General features: G+C 46.8%; 1 protein-coding gene across 2 annotated transcripts in view; it reads right to left on the reverse strand.

Annotated features, from left to right (window-relative positions):
• The window catches only part of nfatc3a (nuclear factor of activated T cells 3a), a 62,241-nt gene that overhangs the window by 20,960 nt on the left and 23,338 nt on the right, over positions 1-17,943 (reverse strand). For both annotated transcript variants that reach the window (XM_042062471.1, XM_042062472.1), the window contains exons 4-8: positions 9,295-9,494; positions 8,731-8,903; positions 7,766-7,906; positions 2,005-2,060; positions 941-1,067 (exon numbers count right to left, since the gene is read on the reverse strand). In XM_042062471.1, the coding sequence (XP_041918405.1) occupies positions 941-1,067; positions 2,005-2,060; positions 7,766-7,906; positions 8,731-8,903; positions 9,295-9,494 (697 nt within the window). The remainder of the gene's footprint in view (positions 1-940; positions 1,068-2,004; positions 2,061-7,765; positions 7,907-8,730; positions 8,904-9,294; positions 9,495-17,943) is intronic.

Genomic DNA, 17,943 nt, shown 5'->3' on the forward strand with positions numbered 1-17,943 from the left:
GCCGCATTCACTCTCTTCTCTCTCTCACTCGTGTGTTCAGTGGAAGAGAGGAAGAACACACACACACACTCACATGTGATCGCATTCCGCCAACGCGTTTCTCGGTTTGACTAATCTCGAGAAAGTAAATACAAACACAAAGTGTGTAATAACATATTGGAACGCTATCTGTCATCTCTGATATGACAACATGTAAAATCTTTTTATTTAGATATGCATACGCCTCATGCATATTTTGGGAACACAATGACAGTGATTCCTGGACAATGGGATATTTGCATACCTAGGCCTTCTGTATGCAAATACACGACAGAAACAGTCTGCAACAGGGCTTAAGATTATTTTACATGAACGGTTAACAGGTGCATATCTAACTGTCAGGTGGCTCCTCCTAAACCACACCAGTGCAAACTGCAAAGGGGGAAAGTTCTCCAAAAGGCACTGAGCAAAACCTTCACACAAGTCAGGAGCATACAGCACAAATGCATTCTTGTCATGGTGTTGTTATATTAGAGTAAGATGCACACTCTTTGTGAATTTTTTCTAAAAATTGCAAATATATTATTCATTATATGTAGTATCATTATGTAATATTACAATACTTTTATCATTAAATACAGATGTCTATTCCCATTGTTATCATTATGCTGTATGAAACTCTCTTCAAAAGTTTTCACATTTACTGAACATCCCTGAGAATAAGACGCAATGAGTAGTTGAGTGTACACAGGAAAAGATTCCTTCCTTGTGCTATTGGTTGGGGACTTCCCACTGTGGCTGATCAACAACTTAGCCTACTTAACATAATACAACACAACGAAAACAACGACTGGGGAAAGTGCATGACTTGAGAAAAACATCTGTGTGTGTGTGTGTGTGTCTGTGTGTGTGATGTTTCAGAGAGGCAGGATCGTTCAGAACTGTTAAGCAAATGCAGTACCTGACAGGTAAGTGAAACGTTGGGATTGGCTCCGTTTCCTCTTCCCATTGCACACGTAGAACTGCACCTGGACTGCGGAGGTCACCGTCTTGCTGTGGTACGGGGGAACCTGCACCACCAGACTCGACTGCACCGAGCAGAGAATGTACGCAAGTCAAGTCTCATCACAGAACAGGGGTACACAAAATAATAGCTCTTTAGCAATAATGAGAAATTAATTTGCACAATAACACCACTAATGTAATGCATTATAAATAATGGATTATATTTAAAACATTAATATGACAGCAATCACACATCTCCATTGTATTGCACCAAAACATAACCTTGCTAGATACTGTAAAAGGAATTGATAAAATAAAACTGATAAAATACAAAGTATTTACACACTAACAACACTAATGGTCTGGTGGAATGAGCAATGTTTTTTTTACTGCAGAATGTCAAATAATCAGAATTTCAAATAATATTTTACTCAAACTGTAATTGTACAAATGTTATAAGGCCATTAAAAATGCCATATTTTGAAGTCAAAATGAATATTAAAATTATAATTAAAATGTACAATAAATAAAAAGATTAAAACTAAAATGTCAAACTGCATGATGTGTTAAAAACAGGTTTCCTCTTCTTTAAGTATGTCTTAAAAGTTGACTACAACTAACTACTATGGAACTCATGATTTTTTTATTTCATTTCAAATATCCTTTATGAGTTGAGAAAGTAAGGTAGTTTACAATAGCTTATAAAGTTATAAAGAGTATTGTTTAATCATTTGAAGCTCTTTCTAAGTAACGTATACTGTGAACACACTCAAACATCCCTTTTCAATCAAAATCCAATCACAGAGCAAGTCTATGGACTGAATGACAGAAGTTGCTTTATTTATTCTGTGAATAGTGGTTTCCAAGGAGCAATTACAGATGATACGAGACAGCTGACTTGTTGTTACTTCAGTCTGCCACCCCTGGAGAACAGCGGCGAGGCGAGGCAGAGGCGGAGGAGCAGAGCAACAGCGCACAGCACAGCGGTGCGTTAGGACAGATTAGAAATGGAAAACTCACCCCCTGACTCTTTTCACGAACAATTTTCCCCTCCACTTCCCACTGGGGTCGTCCATCTGAAAAAGGAAGAGGGGAGATCACATGAGGCTTTGCTTTCACAGAGAGAAACAACAAACCTGTTAGCCCTCAACTGACAGTGTGTGTGTGTGTGTGTGTGTGTCTGTGTCTGTGTGTCTGTGTGTGTATCTATGTCTGTGTGTGTGTGTATGTGTGTGTGTGTGTATGTGTGTGTGTGTATGTGTGTGTGTGTGTGTAGACTGGAGATGGGGGGACACTCGATCGTTGAGGTCCTGAGAGGACAGAGAAGCACGGCTCACCAGCTGCCTTTCACATCAGCCCCGACAGCTCCATCGTCCAGCAACATCTGTCACTAATCCGGTCGAACTCTTTGAGGAGTTACGACGTTACAATTCCGCGCCTGGAGACGGTTCAAACAGTGAGGGAATCCCACTCCTGTGACCCTAAACTGAGCGTGACCACAAGGCAGCGCATATTTGTGGAGGCGTGTGGAGCCAACGGAGATGATCAGTAAAGACATTCGTGTGTCCAGAGACGTGAGGGACACAAGAGATGCAATCATGAAATTCTGAAGATTCAGAGAGTGCGAAGGGCTAGATCTCCACACCCTGAGATGTTACTTGCACAATGCAAAGTGGAATAACAATGGAACTACAGCGAGGGGTGGGGGGCAAACTTATGGAAGTCATTTCCTACAATGACGCTGCATTTCTCTGGGGTCTATTTACTTCATAGTTATGTCAGTCATTCTATTTAACTCAATGGGCCAGGAACTTGGGAAGCCACAAAGGCTTCCGAAAGCAAGGGATTTCAATTTGTTCTCGGGGATCTGAAACATCTAATGATGTCATTTTTATAGGCGCTCCACGGCCTGCAGAGAATATTTTCACAACCATTAAAAAGTCATCAAAGTCCAAATATCCTGCTGTTTGCCTTGCCTGGTTGAAATTATGGAGAGACGGGTGGAATAACTCTATTTGTTTTAAAATGCCTGCGTGTGTGCGAGAGAGTCCTGGCCAGGAAACCTCCAGTCGTTTCCAGTTTTCCTACTACAGTTCTAATTAACTGGCCAGACGGCCAGCGCAGCCAATCAGGGATGGCACTTCAGGCGGAGGGGGCTGGTGCTGGGGAAACACTTCTGGGCTCCTGTGAAGGGAGGACCTTCAACCCTTGCCACTCGTATCACCCACACACACACAAGCAAACACACACACACAAACACACATACACGCATAAACAGACACAAACACACATACACGCATACACAGACACAAACACACACACACACAAGCAAACACACACACACACACACACATACACACATAAACGCATACACAGACACAAACACACATACACACACACATACACGCATACACAGACACAAACACACATACACATACACACACACAGTACACGCATATACAGACACAAACACACATACACACACACACACACACACACGCACATACACAGAGACAAACACGCAAACTGCCAAGACTGCTCACTTCTCAAAGGCATTACCCTCCTGCCTGGGTTTCCTTTTCTCGTCATTCTCCTCAGCTGCAACAAACACACAGGTGTGTGTGCACCACAAAGAGGACTCCGGTGATGCTCTGATGTAAATCTGCACCTGCTCAACTTCACTACCTAGAGTTTCCCCAAAACACCTCAGTAATCCCCTCCCCCGTCCCAACAAGTTACCCCCCCCCCCCCCCCCTTCAGTGTGTAGCACTCAAAGAGGTCAGAAAGTCTGTTTTCCCCCAAAAGACACCTCTGAGTCATTACAGCTGCCATTATCACTGAAAACCTCGAAAACCTCTCGAGGCTGTTATTAGTGCCCAGAGGCATTTTCAAAATACCTTCCCAGACATTTTCATTATGAGCAAATACTTTGGTGAATGGTTTCATTAATCTCTTGATCCATGACGATTCAACAAACAGTTATTTTTCAGTTATTTTTTTTTGTTCCAGATGATCCTTTGTTTAGGAGCCGTGTGTCGCCGCGCTGTCGGAGAAAGAGCGAAGCGGGAGCTTTTAGCACGGGCCGAACGACCTTGGACGCCTCTGACTTCAGCACAATGCATTTCTGTAGCACATGTTGACATTTAACACACCAGGGAGAGGGGGGCCCTCATGTGCTGAGCGAGAGCAAGTTCAAACAGGAATCCTACACCCTGCCTCAGTGACAGGCAGGCACACCATCCCAAACCTACTCTGCACCTTTGTGTGTGTGTGTGTGTGTGTGTGTGTGTGTGTGTGTGTGTGTGTGTGTGTGTGTGTGTGTGTGTGTGTGTGGGGAAAAAAAAACAAGAAAAAGGAAAAATAAAATACCTAGAGACCTGACAAAACAGCAATTGGCCTATAATTAGCAGCAACACTCGGTGCTGCTGCTGATTGGGCTGAGAACAACTGAATAATGCTAAAGCTCTCACCACAGGGCTCTCCACACCACACACTCCCCTTGTGAAAACTTCCTCGGTCATTACGGCCAACTACTTTTGGCCAGCTCCGTCCCTGTACACGGAGGCCAGTTTTCCCCTCTCTCTCTCATTCCTTCTCTCTCTCATTCTCTCTCCATCTCATTCCCTCTCTCTCATTCTCTCTCCATCTCATTCTCTCTCTCTCCCTCTGTGTGCACGTGGTAGAGAAATTAACTCACAAGACAAATGAAATCTATCAAATCAGTAATTTAGGGGTATTTTCCCCCTAACAGGCCCATTTGCTCTCATTTACACTATAAAAGAACCGACGCAAACTAGTGGAGGGAGCGCTGCCTTCTAGCCTTCGGGAGTCGGTCTGGCTCTGGAACAGTAGCGTCTCTGATAAGTTAACCAAACAGTCTTAACTGCTGGATCTGAAACAGGCCAGCGATCGGGTCTCGCCCCGTCTCAATGAGTCCAAGAGCCCCATTACTCACAAACTCCCCTGGCGCCCATCGCCGACCGTGCCACGTGGCCGCCGGTGGCGGGCAAGCCTCCGACCACAGGCGCACGTGTCGACGCACCGCCAGGACAAGAGCAGCGGTGCGGTGTGTCGGGCTCAGCAGCACATCTTGAGGTGATTAGCTGTTGTCAGACGCACATGCTCCTAGCGGTTCGCACGGGGGCCTTTCTGATCCAAGCCTGTTTAATTTTTCCCTCCGTTTTGACACAGGAAAGTTTTTGACAGAGGAAATTCTGAAGTCCTCCATCCCTCCCTCCAAGGGCCAAGGCCAAGTCACATGTGCTCAGAAAGGGGGATTGTAAATATCATATCAGTTCCCATCTGGCCTTTAATCCACAACACAGTCAATCACTTGCTCTCCCACTACAACAAAAAAAAGAGTTAAGCCCTTGTAGTGGGATATTGGAAAAAGTCTAATAATCGAGCCAATGGTGATTGCCCTAACGGGCCTTGCTTCAGTCTACAATCTACTCAAATCCTAGCAGCTCCTGTTACATTGCCCAGAGAAGCAATGGGCAAAAAAACTCATTAGCTTCCCCACATCAAACGAGACCACATGTTAATTAGTGGCAAAATGTCCACCACGCCTCTGCTAACCCCTCAGATATTTTCAGTTTCGCTCGACGGTCTTTGTCTCCTTTGTTTCCTTTATGCATAACACCAAGCAGATCGTCTAGCTTTTTTTTTTTTTTTTTTTTTTTTTTTTTTTAATAGAACGTGCATTCTTCAAGACTCTGGAGCGGCCTCACCACCGTCATCACGACTACAAAAGCCACGAGCAGAGCTCCTCTGCACACTTCAGCCTCAATGCTTTTTAGTGTTTTTTTTTTTTTTTAAGTGAGCACCTCAGGCAGGCACAGACTGGCTCCCCAAATGCCACCGATTCAGTGTTTCCACCTGAGGCTCGTCTATACTTGTGTTTCACTGTTGCATAGTGCGTGGCTCCCTCAGGGAGATGGAAAAGCCAGAAGTGGGAGAGGAAAGACACAGAGACAGAAGGTGCCTTCATGGCACGGCTGAACAATTACTGGGAAGAAAAAAAAACACACAACAACAACAACAGCAGACTGGCATTATTCACTGTGAGTCATTCATAAAATGCTCAGTCTTCGCCACCCAGAATGCTGTTACCACTGGAGCTCGACATGGCTTTGAGACCGAACAACATTTTTCCAACACAGTAGAGAAAGTAGCCAGCGAGCTATGACAGTCCAAAGCCATTTCAAAGGAAAGAGATGCTGCCTCCCGTCCTCCTATCCAAATAACACTGACAGAAATAGACACAAGAAAGGCGTGTTGGTGTGTGTGTGTGTGGGGGGGGGTGCACTAGGTTACACACAGACAGTGAATTTAACATTTAACAGCACTGGTGTATAACTCAATGGTGAATGGGGCCAGAAAAAGTTCACTAAAATAAAACCAAACGAAAATAAGATGAGGAGATATGACATAAACACAGCAGGGGGCCTCTTCAGTGGGATTTGTAGAGTTACTTCTCCTCAGTGAGAGAACAGTGTGAAACCTGGGACCTGAGCGGAAGCTGCTGCAGACACATCGCAAGTCAGTCCTCCTGAGGCATCCCCTAGCAGCAGTGGTAGTGTGGATCACACACACACGGTTGCGTAGGTCCCTCGTGAAACGCTCCCTCGTCACGCCGAGCAGGAAGCGACACTGCGTTTGCCATAAATCTCCCGTGGCCAGCGAACTTGTTAGAGAGCATTCGCGAGCCGTGCGCAAGGGGCGGCCCGGTGGAGTCCGTCGGGCGTTGAGGACGGTTGTGAAACAGATCTGCTAGGCGGGGGTTAATACGCGCTGCCCCCTTTCTCGAGACATCATGAAATTCCAACCACGGGTGACAAACGAAGGCACATAAACAGGCCTTAACTCCCCGTGTTTCACACCGATAGCAGGTCAGTGGGGGTGGAGGACGACGGGGCGTTAATAAGCACAGCACCGCACAGCTGTCGGGGCGGCGAATGGGAGGGAGGTTTGGCGGCGAAGAGCGCAGGTCCATGGGGTAGAGGAGATGTGTAATGTTAGGTGGGCCAGCGATTACTCATATCCCAGGTGCTCCTCCAGTGCCTCGGGGGAGAGAGGCAGGGTTTGCCCTGACATGGCCCTCACCAAATCCCAAGTCACAACCTGTTTGGGTTCAGCGAGGGAAAAAGCTACAGGTAAGAGGAGCAGGCGAAGACAGCATGCTTCTCTCTAAATAGGTCCAAAATAAGGGTGTTAGCTAGAAGATCTGGCTTCAGCAATAACACTCCTCGCACTCCAGCCCGATTCCATTTAAACTGACATGACATTGACATCCATTCCTCTTCACTCCTAACTTGTTTCAGATATCGGGGTCTGTGATGACAGACATGACACATTTCTTGGAAGATACCATAAGCTGACAGACATTGGTTATGAATTAGCTGAAATAATTTCCAGGTTACGCTCTTTCCACATGGACAGGCCCCACCGCTGTTTTAGAGGTGGTTTGCTAAGAGCCCTGACAGTCAGGTGTTCCACACTCACTCCACCTGAGGCAGTAGGGGTTCTACAATAAAACTCTGTACACACAGCCTCCCCCCCTCCTCCCTCCCTCGGTCTCTCTCTTTCTCTCACTCTTTCCATCCCACCATCTCTCCCCCCTCCCCTCCCCTCCACTCCCTCTCCCTCTCTCTCTCTCTCTCTGCGTGCCTAGCAGCTGAGTGTGCTGTGTTGGTTTCAGGAGGGCCAGGTGGGCAGTCTGTTCGGCTCCCCATGCGAGCGGCAAACGGCAAGCGAAACGCTGACGGCCAGCAGATCTTACCGGGGCCCTTTTCCAGGAAGATGACCTTGGACTCCGGGAAGAAGTTGGAGCCGCTGATGACCATCTCCTCCCCCCCACTGACCACGCAGCTGGACAGGCTGCACTTCTCTACCTGGGGGAGCTCCTGAGCCGAGCGCTGGGCTGTGGACAGAGACAGGTGGGGTGGAGTGGGGGAGATGGGAGAGAGACCAGAAATGGTTAGAAACTGTGACAGAGTCTGTGCGTACACACACACGCACCCGCTCTGGACCATACACACACACACACACACACACACACACACACACACACACACACACACACACACACACACACACACACACACACACAGGTCCACACACACAGATAGTTCAATTCAATTCAATTCAATTCAAGAAAGCTTTATTGGCATGAACGTTGCATGAACATTATTGCCAAAGCTCAATTACATGTACACATAAGAGGTAAAGAGGGAAAAATATATATATATATATATATATATATGTTTAACAGAATTGTGGAATTAACATATAACAGGACATAAAAGTAGACATAGAAGACATAAAAGTAAAACAACAATTCACTACAAAGAGACAGATAATAAGGAAATCTGATTAACTGTCCAATAAAAGATTATCTTTCCAAACTAACTGAGTGTATTTTGTCTGTCCTATCAATATCTGTGTTAAATGCATTAATATATTGTATGTGTCAGTCTGGCCAGCCAAACTCGAATTTCATTCTGGTTCTGATCTATGTAACATGTTCTATGAAAGTAATCACTTTGAGTGGATATTAAGCTATGCAGAGATCATGTGTGCTTCTGTACGTGTGTGTGTGTGTGTGTGTGTCTGTGTATGTGTGTGTGTGTGTGTGTATGTGTGTGTGTGTCTATGTATGTGTGTGTGTGTCTGTGTATGTGTGTGTGTCTGTGTATGTGTGTGTGTGTGAGCATGTGCACTAAATGAAAAGGAGATGAAACTCACAGCACTCTATAGGGATGGACGCCGCTTGCAGAGACAGCACCTTCCCGTTGGGTTGTGGGATGTGCACTCGAAACACCACCCGCACGCGCGTGTTCTTCCGCCCGATGTCTGTCTCGCCTTTTCTCAGCTCGATGTCCGAGTTCCTTAGCTTCAGGATCCCTGCACAGTCAATGCTGCCACGCATGGAAAGATCTTGTTGTGAGCAATGTAGGAATCGCACAAAGAGCTCATAATGGAGCGATAGCAGCAAATAAGGGACTAGTTGAGATGTGTTTCAGAAACAATAAATATCATTAAAATATTTAAAATATCATTAAACAGACGTTCTGTGCGGAATGAGCGACAAAGGTCAATGCTAATCTCTTGTCGAAAAGGCCTTACATTTTCAACTACATCTGCTAGTGGTTAGTGTTTGAAACCTATAAACCTGCTCCAAATTGGAAGGCATTACAATTCCCTATAATCATAAATCTGGGTCTTTCTTCAACTCATGCAAAGCACACACACAGTGGCATGAAGTGGAGGGGGTGAGTAATGTAAAAGCGAAATGGTTATGACAAGTACCTGGCAGACATATTGTTTTCGGGAAGGAGAGGTATTTCGAGAACCTTTGTGCTGGTGATTATGATTTCCTGGCTTGCAGTGGCGACCGTTTTCCCCGTGATCCGGTGCACCTGGTAGAAGGCATGCGGCCTCAGGTAGCGGTCGTCTGCCGTCCCAATGAACATCTGCAGATTGACAGGCTTCTCACTGTAGCCCAGGAGCTGGAAACCAGAGAGAGAGAGACAGAGAGAGAGAGAGAGAGAGAGACAGGAGGGTGTGAAAGTGAGAGAGAGAAAGAGATAGAGAGAGAGAGAGAAAGAGATAGAGAGAACGCAAAAGAGAGGGAGGGCGGAGCGGGGTGGGGTAGAGAGATAGTTTTGACTTTTAAAAAAAGACTTATTTACACACCATCAAAACACCAATAAAACCATATTATCTCACATTACCATCTAAACATCAGCCTACCTAAGCCAAAGAGAGACTTAGAGGGAGAGAGGAATGAAACTGACAGGAAGCGAAACACAAAATGGGAGATGGAGGAGCAAGACCAGTATAGTGAAAACATATGTTCCACATTATGTGCATATTATGTGCATACATACACATACATTCTGTACATTTCCATTGCATTTGAAATACATTGTTTTACTGTTCTTTCCACTCTCAGTCTTACGTTAATCTGAATGTCAAGCTGAACTGCTGATGTTCGAAACACCAGCTATTTCTGGCAGGATTAACGGAGAGTCATCTGGCCGGCTGGCCCTTGACCAGGTCACCGCTGATGTTCCCCCTTAATATCGCTATCATATTTTCCCCCACATGTTCCTTAGCACGACTCCTGCATGTAGGCAATTATCTCCCTAAAGCCTTTCTGTGAGCCATAATCTCAGACATTACCCAGCTCTTTCCTAGACAAATCCAAAACAATTCGTAGCTACCAAATAGCTGCAGCCAAGGGGAAAAGGCACGTTTTCAAACACGAGCGAAAGAAACATGGAAAGAAAGAAGGACAAAGAGAGAGAGAGAGAGAGAGAGAGAGAGAGAGAGAGAGAGAGAGAGGGAAAGAAGGGAATAGAGGGAAAAGGAGGGGTTGGGAAAATTCAAAATTGCAGTGGAGCTTTCCTCAGTCTGCTACTGTAAAGGTGAAAAAAAAAAAAGCCCACGCAATCCTCCCATGCCAACTACACTGAGGGAAACGATAAATACGTTTCGGCATTGATCATAAACCACCATTCTGTGAGGTCCACACCATCACCTTATAAAAAGCACCTTTCTTTCCATCGCCAGCTTCGGCCGCTACAGTGCAGGCCTGTAACATTTGCTGCCAGCGTAAATGCCAGCTCCCTTTAGCTTAGCCAGCTCACCAGCCTGGGCAGTGCCCTGGCTGCGTCTCTGTGCTCTCTCTGGGGCCGTGGGCATTTACTGGCCTGCCCAATGCCTGCCAGACAGGTGAGGTACTCGCCCAGGGAGGAGTGGAGAGGAGAGGGGAGGAGTTGGGAGGGGAGGACAGAGGAGCGCTTTTCCGCTGGAGGGCCGCCTGGGCAGAGAGAAAATACACGGCACACAATCCTGCCACTGTTGGAATGTTATGGTTGGCACAGGGAGCCACTGCCACGGCTGCTGCTGCCATTGCTGTTGCAGGGTGGTAAACCCCCAATCCCAGTCCAAAAGCGAGGGAGACGGGTGGAGAGATGGAGAAAGGAGGAAAGGAAAGAGAGGTAGAGTGAGTGAACAAGTGTGTGTGTGTGTGTGTGTGTGAATTTAAGAGGGGGGAGGGAAAAGAGTTAGCAAGAGAGAGAGACAGAGAGAGAAAGAGAGAGAGAGAGCACTTTTTCTGGCTTTCTCACACATTTACTTATAGTCAGAAATGTTGAGGATGTTGACAGTTGGCCTCTCCAGATGTGAGAGGAGGGATGGAGATGGACACTAACAGAAAGTGGAATAGAGCATTATGCCCAATATTCCAATATGTGGTTTAATGTTCTGCATTTCTCATTAGTAGGTCACTATGACACCAAAAGTATGTTCCTACTTCATGACCCTGCATGATATCGGTCCCAACCTTGGATAATGTTAAGGCGCCAGGGTTGATATCACTTCTTGTTGTTTGTTTTGCGTCAAATGCCATTGGCATCATTGATTAGGGTAGCCTGGATGTCTCCTGACTCTGACACTGTTTACTGTCTGATTACTGTATGATTATCTATCCTTTGCTGCTGTGTACTTAAACCCTGGATAATTCTGTGTCAAGTCAGAGATGCATATTCTGGAGTGCCTTGTGCTTCGTTTCAGGGTTGTGCACAATTCGAATTGCAATTCTGCTTCCTGTTTGCTACCTCAATTGAAATGCAAGTGAAATTCAAGAATTGAATTGGAATTCAAGAGCCAGTTTCAATTCAATTCTGGAATTTTGCACAAGCCTGCTTTGTGTGTACCTCTCTCCTGTATACAGCCAAATGAAACTCGCATCTCGATCGTACTTCTTTGTGACTGGATCTCGTGTCTCACTTTGGTATATTTCACCAACAAGACGAAGACGGAGGAGACGGAAGAGACAGAGACGAGGAAGAGGGCTGCAGGGACGAGGGGGCGCGGCAAGCGTTGGTTCCATGCGTTACGGCAGTCAGTTTGGTCTAATGGAAACACGTGTAGCTGAGGAAAAAAGGCAAGCTTGGATTCAAAATATTGACTCTTTCAGAGCAATTACCCTACAGGCTGCTTTTCATTTCTCAAACCAACAAGAGTGTACGTGTGTGTGTGTGTGTGTGTGTGTGTGTGTGTGTGTGTGTGTGTGTGTGTGTGTGTGTGTGTGTGAGTGTGAGTGAGTGAGAGAGAGAGAGAGAGAGAGCGAGAGAGAGAGAGAGAAACTGAGGTAGAGTAGAGGAGTTTTCTTGACTCCATGGTATTGTAAGAGCAAAGGTTTGACAGATTCATTCATCTTCGGTCCAGAGAGAGAGCTTGTTTTCAGTCTCAAGCACATAGCAAATACAAGCTAGTTGACATCCACCTCAGCCAGGGAGTGAGAGAGAGAGAGAGAGAGAGAGAGAGAGAGAGAGAGAGAGAGAGAGAGAGAGAGTGAGAGTGAGAGAGAGAGAGAGAGAGAGAGAGAGAGAGAGAGAGAGAGAGAGAGAGAGAGAGAGAGAGGGGTCACGACAACACACACACACACACACACACACGGTAATCAAAACCTCTGGTGGGGGTAGAGGTGACCACTCCAATGCCTGTGCAAAGCCTGTTAGCCGACGGCCAGTTTTAGCAGCACGGGCAAGGCCAGGCGAGGTGAGGCGTGGAAGGGGCAGCTGGTTAGCAGGGTGCCCAATCTCACACAGCTTGTTTACACTCAGAGCTCTTCTCGGTCCAAAAGCTGACCTCCGACCCCCCAGACCTGCCCCCCCTGCTGGCAGCCCTTGTTGGAGTGGAGGGGGTTGGGGGGATAGCAGGTCATGTTTGGAGGTCGACAGGGTGATTTATTTCGGAGATGGGACCCCTGGTAACAGTGCCGGCCGCTCCTGCACCAATTAATCCTATGGGTGTGTACGGGGGGAAAATAAACAAGCTTTCCCGCGTGGCCAAGTGCACCGGAAGGTTCAAAGAGGTCAGCCGCAAGCAATGTTTATTTTTCTAGAGGTATGACGAATGAACACTGACTGGATCCAAACCTGGTGGCTCAGAGCGGATCTGGTTCTGTTTGACTTGGGCCCAACTCAGGGCTTTTTGGGAGCAGGGTGAGTGAGACTCAATGTAATGTGCGTCTTATGGTTTGCTTATTACAGAAGACTTCTTCACTCAAAAGACCACAAAGTGACAGCACCAGTACCATTGCAAACATTGTTCAAAGCAAGTCAACCACAAAAATGTCAAGACAGCTGCTCTCTGTGTTTTTCAAGAGAATCACTACAAATGTATGAGGTGCTGCCATGTAAAAATGGTACTAACTGCTGGCCACAAGCAAGTCTATTAGCATGTCTATGTCTTCCAAAACACAGGCTTGGTCAAATGTGCACAAGAACCATCCACACTAGAGCCCTCGAATCCAGTGTTGTTTAACAGGTGTGCTTTTGGGAGAAAGCGGCAGCGTTTCCCATAAGCGAAAGTCTGTTTTGCCTCTGCTCTGCGTAAAGCCTGCCGCTACTGGGCCTGCTGTCTCTGACCCCTCCGTGACCCAGAGCACAGGCAAATAGGCTTTCTTAGTCTGGCCGAGGACTCCACCAGAGACCCACAGACAGCACACACACACACACACACACACACAGACACACACACACACACACACACACACACAGACACAGACACAGACACACACACACACACACAGACACACACACACACACACACACACACACACACACACAGACACACACACACACACACACACACACACACACACACACACACACACACACAGACACAGACACAGACACAGACACAGACACAGACACACACACAGACACACACACACACACACACACACACACACACACACACACACACACACACACACACACCTCATAGTGCTATTTGTCACTTATTGCCCTTCCGGTCAAATTACACTTTGTCTCTGTCTGGTTGTAGTTGTGCCTCATTGTTGGGCATGAAAAGAGGAAGTCTGACAAGTCCACACTCTCGCCCCCACTGCTGCCGCTGCGTCACGCTAAGCTGCTAGAGTCCACAAACACGCTGGCCAGGGGATTAGGGCTCTTCAGGGATCTGGAGCAGGGGACGGCTAATAGCCGCTCACTTCTCAGCGCTGAAAAAGAGAAACCTGCGGAGACTCATTACGGCCGGAGGTCCATCCTCACTCCTCCCCTGCCTCGCATTCAATGTCACCTACATAATCTCTGTGAAACACCTGAAATGACTGGGTGACCCTTGCATTGAGCTATATGACCCAAACAGTGGGAGCACATCCCTGTTGTTTGGAAATAGCTTAGAAGAGTAAGAAAGCAAAAGGTAGCAGCATTAGGAGCATCTCCTATCATACAATGATTGCCATACCATATAAGATGTGCTTGCAAATATTGCAAATATATATAATGTGTATATATATATTGCAAATATATATACTGTGTAGAGGTCAGCCGCAAGCAATGTTTATTTTTCTAGAGGTGTCTTGTGTCACACTTCAAGCTCTCACAAGGTGTCACACTTCAAGCTCTCTACTGTGTATATATACTGTATATATGTGTATATATATTGCAAATATATATACTGTGTATATATATATATATATATATATGCTAAAATTGGCAGGTGCCGGTTGGGCAATGTTTACAGATTGCTATGAGAGCTAACTGGGGATTGTGTGGTGGCTTCCAGCATGGCTCCACAGTGTGCACATGCATTAGGGTAAACCCTACACAGACACCACATAAACAAACATACACATATGAACAAATCATTCAATTCATTCAAATGCTCAATTATGATCCTTAGAGTATCCCTTGACCGCATGTACCTTGAAAGGTAAGACTTCCATCATTTGTACTGACTATTACACAGAAATTGTTTTGTGCGATTTTACATAAAAATAAAAATAAAACTTTCACTGCACCTGCACCTGTCTATGTTTGTGTCAATGTTACGTCAGCTGAACATTTGGACAAGAGCAAGGTAAAAGAGAATGAAATCACGAGAACTGCTTAGACTCAACTTTAATACCCCTCAGATTAAAACCCATCTCCAGACAGCACTCTTCACAGACCTACAGTAGGTTTACCAAATAAAAGCTAACACTGTGCTTTCTGATATTCAATCAGTTCAACATTCACATGAATGCAAATTCTGCCTATGAAAACCGTGCAATATTATGAATGCGAGTTTATGGTTAACCTATGACAATGGCCAGTGACCAAGCATAAAAGTGTTTTCAGGTCGACAAGCAGTTAAACACTGTCAGTGCACCAAGAAGGAACAAACTGAAGGCAGTAATTGTCCCATTATGCATTTATCTAACTTCACAGAGTTAAACCCAAACTATACCCACAGACACAAATTGTACACTCACACCCCTATACACACCTCCACTCAACCACACACCCACGCATCCCCATATCCACACAAGCACATTCAACCACACATGTACACTACACACCCATACGCCCCCAGACCCACAAAAGCACACAACTACATTCAACCATACATGCACACACACACGTACACACATGTACACACCCACGCACCCCTATACACACACAAGCACACAACTACATTCAACCATACATGCACACACACATGTACACACACATGTACACACACACACACCCACATCCACACAAGCACATAACTACATTCAACCATACATGTACACATGCACACACCCAAACACACAAATGCAAAAAGGCAACAAGTCCATTTTCAGCAGCTTATTACTTGACATTCCAAGGCAACAGCCTTCAACCAAAACACGAGTCCGGTGTGAAATACCGCAGTGAGGTGGTCACTGCACTTTCGTAACCTCTGCAAATCCGCCCCCACCAGCTGGTCAATGGGGTCTGCTGGATCGGAGGTTATATTAAACTGGTGACATTAATACCAGTCACATGTTTTCTCCCCCTTTTACACACACACACACACACACACACACACACACACACACACACACACACACGACACTTCTGGACAGGGCAAACTTGCCCCCTAAATAAAACCGCTGGATAGCATTACATATTGAGGTGCAGGGGCTAAATTAAGCCATCTTATTTCAGTGTGCATCTGTTCCACTGATCCAGTAATAGAAGGGAGAAAACAAGCCCTGGCTCTGAAACCCATGAGTGACATGCACAAGACGAAGCAGCCCCCACCACCACCAATACCATCTCACCCCATACACTCAAACACAAACACAGAAACACAAATGAATGATTTACAAAAAAACATAACAAAGCATCAGGACATGAAGAGAGGTGAATGGGTAGGTCAGTGAATAACTCAGAGCTGGTGGCCAATGGGAGGGTGACGTGGTGTGGCTTTGGTGCAAGGTAAAGTAATGCAGTGTAGCGTAGCGTAGCCCTGTGTTTTGATAGGACTGAGCTGGAGCCACACTTCAGTGTGTGAGCGGCATGTTTCATCATGCCTGAACCCACCTCCATCCCCCCTATGCTCCCCCACCCTCTTCCCCTCCCCTCTCTTTCTCTCTCTCACTCTCCCTCCCTCTCTCCCTCTCTCTCTCTAGTAACATGACACTTTCTCACACAGGCACCCGTCGCTGCCAACTTGTTTCCCTGTGTTTCTCTGCTGTTGCCATGGCGAGAACCAGCCGGTGTGTCAGTGTGTGTATGTGTGCTCGTGTGTACGTGTGTGTGTGTGTGTGTGTGTGTGTGTGTGTGTGTGTGTGTGTGTGTAATGCAGCCTGCGTCTGTGTATATTTGTGTGGGTGCAGTGCGGAGGGCAGTGAGGCTCAAGGTCAGCCACTGGCCCTTGATCCTCCCTGGCCCCTGGTGAGCCGGGTGAGTGGCCCTGCACTGACACGGCCCCTGGGTCCCTGCACATACACTGGGAGCGCTGTTCACTTTTGGCCCAGTGTTTATCCAGCATGCGAGGGCACACACAGCCCAGGGGGGGCTGGGCAGCCGTTTGTTTAAACAAGGTCAATACACACACACCCAAACACACACACAGACACACATGCGCCCCCCCACACACACACACACACACACAGACCCAAACACACACATACACAAACACAGACACACACGCGCCCACACACACACACACACACACACACACACACACACACACACACACACACACACACACACACACACACACACACACACAACGTTTACTGTACTGTATGCCGTGTCTGTATATGGACCTGTCTGTCTGTTTCTGGTTAGCAGAGGTTTCTGTCCGTGGTGCCTCTGCCCTCAGCACACTCTATAGCTTTAAATGCATCAAATGAGTGCTGGTGGCCGTGGTGCCTCTGCCCTCAGCACACTCTATAGCTTTAAAGCATTATCTGCACATCAAACAAGCCCTCAGGCTGACGTGCTGTTTTACAGTACAAGGGTCAGGAACTCTGGGGAGAAAGTCAGAGAAGACCATTAATTGTTGATGATCTGAATAGGTTTGGGTGCCATACCTGATGACGGTACATTACTGTAAAACTGAGTGTTTGGCTACGCTGCATGGGGTCTGCGGTTTCATCGATGTATCACTGATGAGGGTTTCAGGGTGAAACGCATGCAACGCTGGTGATCCAATGCGGCGCTCATCCATGGCGGCCGTCTTCTGTTTCATATCCCTGTCACTGGACACCCGCAGCCTCTTTCACACCAACACCAGTGACGTGCTACAGGGAGGCTCAGCGAGCAGCTCAGCACAGTCGAAAACACGCATCCCAAACTCAACTCAGCGCACCGAATCTTTTTCGGAAAGTAGCGTTTTTCTGGATGACGCTCCAGCTGACGCGGGCTGCGCTGGACAGGCGTGACGAGGACACATGGTCCTCCTCTGGCCTTGCTCGCCATGCTCCCTTGTGTGACAGTACACACAATTAAGCCGGTTAAATACACACAAGGAAGCCTCAGCCAGATGGGCTCTGGACTTACACGTCTCCTAGCAACAGGTGTGATGATTATGGTCTGCACTCCACCCCCACCCCACATCCCGCTCCAGCCCCAACACAATGTAAGCATAAGTCTATGAGAGAACCGTGAGGAGAGAGAC

Source organism: Alosa sapidissima, chromosome 14 (assembly GCF_018492685.1).
Source record: "Alosa sapidissima isolate fAloSap1 chromosome 14, fAloSap1.pri, whole genome shotgun sequence".
NCBI lineage: Eukaryota > Metazoa > Chordata > Actinopteri > Clupeiformes > Clupeidae > Alosa > Alosa sapidissima.